General features: G+C 35.5%; 1 protein-coding gene across 1 annotated transcript; it reads right to left on the reverse strand.

Annotated features, from left to right (window-relative positions):
• Window positions 1-5,200: 5,200 nt before the first annotated feature.
• LOC117182913 lies at window positions 5,201-5,674 on the reverse strand. Its single transcript, XM_033376026.1, has one exon. It carries the CDS (start codon window positions 5,672-5,674, stop codon window positions 5,201-5,203), a length of 474 nt encoding a protein of 157 aa, XP_033231917.1.
• Window positions 5,675-6,260: the final 586 nt, after the last annotated feature.

The following is a 6,260-nucleotide window of genomic DNA, read 5'->3' on the forward strand; positions in this document are numbered from 1 at the left end:
CCACGTTTTCCGTGTTGGTGGAAGTCCCACAAGGCGCAAAAATTGAGCAATCGCTATAAAACTTTTTTGACATATTCTCAGAAGGTGTCCGCATAAGGTACACTACAATCATAAAAAATATTGAAAATTTGTTTGTTTAAAAAAATAACTAGTAGCAAAAAAAGCGGGAAAAGTCGTTGCCGACCACCCGCCATTGATTAGTGCCCCCCTCTTCCCCTTTTTATGTAACGACCCAACAAATTTTGTAGTACTACAATAAACATGGACAAACAATGGTGGAAAATGTCAGCCTCCTATCTTTTATACTTTCTTAAAAAAATATCCCCAAAAAAACAGCCGGATTTCGGCCCAACAAAGTAGGAACCCCCCTTAACAAATAAACTGAAATAACAAAATTTCCAAAAGGTGAACAAATGCATGATATCGACGTCATTGAATCAAAAAAATTATTATACAAAAGACAAATCTGAGTTTAGCAAATCTAGACATTTTGGGTAAAGAAAATCACTTTCTTGAATGTAGAAAATTTTTATTTCAACCAAGAAAATACAACCAAAGAATGAATTTCTTCAAATCAACAAAATATATGTCTGATCTAAATAAAAATTACTACTGTGAAAGAAAATTTTTGCAATGCTAAGAATCGAATTTTATTTTTAAAGAATTTACATTGACAAAATATTGATGTTTATATTAGGAAGTGCTTACAAAATAATATTAAAACATATCCACTGCTATTTTCCATGATAGATACTTTATTTCCCTGACATTTCAATGACTTCCCTGACATATGGCCACCCTGTTCACATAAATAATTATATTAATACTTTATAAACAGGTACAAAGAAAGGAACTGGGTTGACTTAACCGAGCAATTATGTCACGTTTAACCAAATTTTTGTTTTAAGGTGGTTGTCGTTATTAATAGTATATTATGTACCTAGGAAGAGAAAAGGTACTTTTTCGATGAGTATATGTTTTCAGTGCGAGTTGTAGGCGAAAGCGTAGGGCGAGCTAGAAATAAGTACTGAAAATATAAACAAGTTGAAAAATTATTTTACCCACTTTGCGCATACGATATTTTTTATAACAAATGGATGGTTGGAGGTATTTTTCGAAATACAGTCATTATTTCAGTCCATATCAGATATCGGTTAAAGAAAGCATCCTTTACGGTAATTTTAAGGCGCAATGTATGGAAACTTACCAAAAATTGCGTAAGAACCAATTTTAAAATATCTATAAATTTCCGGAAATGTATTAAATTTGTTATTAGTTTATGCTAATATGACAGGTAATTTATGGTTATTTAACATAAATTGTCCAGAATTCATAAAAAAAATGCTTATGAATTTTCGGCAATTTAGGGTAATTTTACAGGTAAATATCGTAAGTTACCATAAATAACTAAAAACTCAATTTTAATTGTTTACAAAAATTTACAAAAACTTATTTTAAAAATTGGTAATTTATGGAAATTTTCGGTCATTTATGAGAATTCACGGTAATCTGATCTATTACATATGGCATCTTTCTTAAAACTACCGCGAAATTCTATTATCTGCAATCAACATTCGCTTACAGTCCTTACAGTAAGTGGGCTGATTATCGTAACATGCGTGCCCATAGATTATAATATTTATTATTCAGCATTAACGTCATCTTTTACTCCCTAGACGGTGAAACTTCAAGTGTTAGCCTCAGTTTATAGGCGTCGAAAAGGACTCAAATCATGCATGTTCCGTAAAAAGATATTTGTTATGTTTAACAAAATTTTTTTAAAAATCCACTCGTAATTCTTTAAAATTGTGTAACATTGAAGGGCATATCTTCGAAATTTATGAGTTTTTTATTTTTCAAATTAAAAGTTTTAGGAATAAAAATAAAACTTCACAATATATTTCTTATACAGCTTTTAAATTTAATAAAATTAATTTCTAAATCTACAAAATACAGTGAAACTGACAGATAGGGCCCCGGAGTCCAAAGTCAGCCATAAAACCGGCACTCACTCTAGGGTTCACTTTACATATTTCAAGATTTGCTATTTACGTACTAAATTAGCTATTTTAAAATTATATTAGTATATTTGAATTGAGTAAATCCAAAAACCTTAGGATATCTATTGGCATAGGAAAATCATAAAAGATATTTATTCCTGAAATAACACAAAATAAAGTCACGCATCTCATATTTTTATCTTCGCAGAAATTTCCGTTCCACGTTTACACACTTTTTATAATTATCAAGCAATTACGTAATATTTATTCTCTTTTTTCGTACAAATTTAAAGAGTATGATTTGCTATTGAATACATGGATTTAAAAAAATAAGGAGCAATTTAATGCTTGATGTTTTTATTTCTTAGATTTTCAAGGTATATGTTTATAATTTTCTGTCTCCTATTTTAATATTCTACGCCATAACCAGTCTCATCCATTCTTCTTAAAGTTACTCTATGAAACCTGCTAAAGGGTATCTATGTGCTCTATGTCCAAAAACAAATTATTTTTGTGACGGGATAAAATATAAGACATAAGAAAGAAGACAAATATGATTACCTCAGGACTACAAGATTAAGGCCTATATAAGTAAGATAACGATTCTGATACCAAACATATACGTATAAACTCTAATAAAACCCCAGAATATTCTTTATATACCCTATTAACTAAACTATATATTGCCGAATTAATCTTTTTCCCCTTATTACAAGATATGTGGATCGTTTATACCATGATCATTACCTTAATCGTCGTCCTTAATTATATTGGTGAGTATAATACTATAATTTATATATAATTTAATAATTCTTTTCGCTTTTAACTCGTAATAATTAATCAGCCGTAAATCGCATTTCATTGAAATTCCTATGCTGCATCACCGTTTTAATTAAAAATAAAAGTGTCCAGGAAGCTAAATCCAATTTCCCTGTATTTTCTTGAAATCTCAGAATATTGTTTTTTGAAACTTTTTAGTGTCGATATTGCAACTCAACATATAGAGAGCTAATGCAAAAATATGAAAAATAAATTAAAATTTGGGAATAATACACGTTCAATTAGGGGTTTTTGTGTAAAATATCGGAGAATCATAATTTCTGGTGATACCCCTAAATTATAATACACTTGCGCCAGCATTTTTTCGAATCCTCAAAGAACTTCAGATATATATGCTTTTTAGTATGACCTTGAGCTCTTCCAGTGATGCGCTCTTTATTTCCGCAATCGTGGCAAAACATCGTCTTTTCATAGGTCTGTTCAGTTTTGGGAACAGGAAAAACTCGCAGGAGGCCATGAAAAATCCATAATTTTTTTCACCACAAATCCGAGCATTTTTTTGTATTGCTTTACGCAAACGGTGCATAACTTCAAGATAATTTTCTTTATTGACCGTACCACCTGCTTGAAAGAACTAACGATGCACCATGCCATTGTGCTCAAAGAAAGCAGTGAAAACCACCACTACATATTTTTAAATCGTTTTTATGATAATATACACTTTCCATACACAGAGGCAATTGGAAAAAAGTTGTATACCGAGGGAAGTAAAATGAAGTGCATCCAACATTAAAAAAAAAATTGTCTCAAGACGATCTGAGGGTACCGCAGCCTGCTTGATCCTTCGGTGACCCTTTTTTATTGTTCAGCGCTGGACTCTGTCTCGAAGCTGTACAGTTCTCAACCGGCGGCTTCTGCATTATGTTACAGGGGACATTTAAACGGAATATAGTATATGAACTCTGTTACGCCCTACCATGGAGATCGAGTGGAAGGCGTGCATAGTGGGAAGAAATGCACTTTTTCGTTCAAAAATGTCCAGTTCCTTCAATTTTAGTCCGATTTTGAATTTTTTGTTTTAATTTAAAGTACATTAAATCCTAAGGAGCTTGGCAATCCGAAGTTTTGTCTGCCCTATTTTTTCAATTAATAATTTTGTCACCCAATGTATGGAGAAACTGATATTCTGTACATAGCAATTTTTTACGCTTCAATAACTGATTACAACACTAATTGAAAAGTTAATAATAACCCTAGTTGGAACAAATAGAAAGCAATCATGATTTTCGAGAAAACAAACAAGTTTTATTTCCTGGAATAAAAAACTTCCACTTAGTGAGTGGAGGAAAAAGCCCTATACAATTCTAATTAAAACTACGAGAACTCACGAGCAGATGCTCACACGATCCACACAATAAATGGCACGACAAAGCGAACATAAAGTTAATGCGACCAGAAAGACATGGATGAAGAGATCAGCTCTTACCATAGTCACATGAAGATCGAGATCAGCTCTCACAAGAATCAATCGACAAGATTTGCTCTCACAATAACCACCGCAAGGAATGGAACAGCCACAACACTGTAATCCACTAGGAATATAACAGCCAAAACAGGGCAATCCACTAGGAATGGAACAGCCACAACACTGTAATCCAATAGGAATCGAACAGGCACCCGCACAATCGTGAATAACAGTAATGCAGTTATATTGAAACTGAACACACAAAACAGGGTCGCTCACGTCAATCGCTCAAGTAGGTCTCATCAGGGTTTTAAGGTAGTATACAAATTCTGACCCTGCGGTAATTGCTCTAGTCAACTGCGTATGTCTACAAGCCCAAATTTTACAACCTTACGTGCTCGAACAATCGGCCTGCCGCTAGTATCATAAATCCCATACCGCTTGAACAGAAGGAAAAACAGTCTTTCTGAGATTATTCCAAGAAATAAATCGAAGGTATATTAAATTCATATGACCTACATAAATCTAATCGAACATACCGTCCGCTTTGGTCCGTAGGATGAACAAATAACAACATAACGTCGCACGGACAATAACAACACATCGTAGGAAGAACGAATAGCAACATAACGTGACAGAAACAATAGCAACACGCCGCAGGATAAACAAATAGCAACATAACGTAACACGAACAGTAGCAACACATCGTAGGATGAGCAAATAGCAATACACAAAAAGAACTAGTGCTTTAATCCATCCAGCGAAACCGCAACATTTCATGATGGTGGTAGCGCTAGAGGGCAGAGATGCACTACGTGACGACGCAAGGTGGTAGTTGAGGGTTTAATCGTTACAAATCGTATTAATTTATCGAGACCAGGGTGCACCTGGATTACTCGTCCCAATGGCCACTTAGAAGGTGGATATATTTTGTCTTTTACTAAGACAAGCTGGCTCACTGGGAAGTTCTCAGATGGATTACGCCATTTTTTTCTCTCTTGTAGATGGTGAAGATATTCGGATGACCAACGTTCCAAAAGTTGTCTCGAATGCACTGTAGCAATTGAAATCGTGATAGACGATTTTTGGGCACATCAGGGATGCCTGCATGAGGCAGCAGGCCCATCGAGCTTCCAAGCAGTAAGTGAGCTGGTGTCAGCACAGGCAAGTCGTCTAGTTCGTTGGTGAGGGGATACAAGGGGCGAGAGCTTAGACAGGCCTGAATTTCCACTAGTACTGTGGAAAGTTCCTCAAATGTGAGATTATGTTCTCCTATCGTTCGTTTCAAGTAATGCTTGGCTGAGTTCACTTCAGCCTCCCACAATCCACCACAATGAGGCGTGTTTGGTGGAATGAAGGTCCAATCGGTCCCTTCATTGGAAAATACCGTTGCAACTTCACCATTAAATTCAGAGGCGGCGTCAAACATTTCTCGAAGTTCTCGGGCAGCTCCATGGAAGGAGGTACCGTTGTCACTGTAGAGATGCTGACAAATACCTCGTCGTCCGACAAATTTTCGATAAGCAGCCAAAAATGAAGCAATGCTTAAATTACTCACGACCTTGAGATGAATTGCCCGAGTAGCTAAGCATACAAAAAGGACGATATATCCCTTATATGAGCGGTGACCCCGGTCCTTTGCATTACGTACTTGAATCGGTCCAGCATAGTCTAAGATAGAAATGTTGAAAGGTCGAGAATGTGTGACTCGGTCCTTAGGGAGATCGCTAGGCGGGGTTTCACGAGTTGACAAGTTACACAATTTCTAATTTTAGAGTTGACTAATCGTGAACTACCTAAAATCCATACATGTCGGAGTAAGAAACTTAGGGCTAGAGTAAGTCCACCATGAAGAGACGAAAGATGTGCATGGTGAACGAAAAGACAATTGAGAGCCGAAGAATGAGGTAGAATTGAAGGGTGTTTGATTTCACGAGAAGGATCAGCATGTGACAAGCGACCTCCAACTCACAACACTCCGCCTTCCCTTCCCACAAAGGGATTTAATTTTCTAA

This window comes from Belonocnema kinseyi, chromosome 2, assembly GCF_010883055.1.
Source record: "Belonocnema kinseyi isolate 2016_QV_RU_SX_M_011 chromosome 2, B_treatae_v1, whole genome shotgun sequence".
NCBI lineage: Eukaryota > Metazoa > Arthropoda > Insecta > Hymenoptera > Cynipidae > Belonocnema > Belonocnema kinseyi.

Excerpts from the sequence above, each read along its gene's own strand:
- LOC117182913 (XM_033376026.1), bottom strand. The coding sequence starts at position 5,674 with ATGTTTGACGCCGCCTCTGAATTTAATGGTGAAGTTGCAACGGTATTT.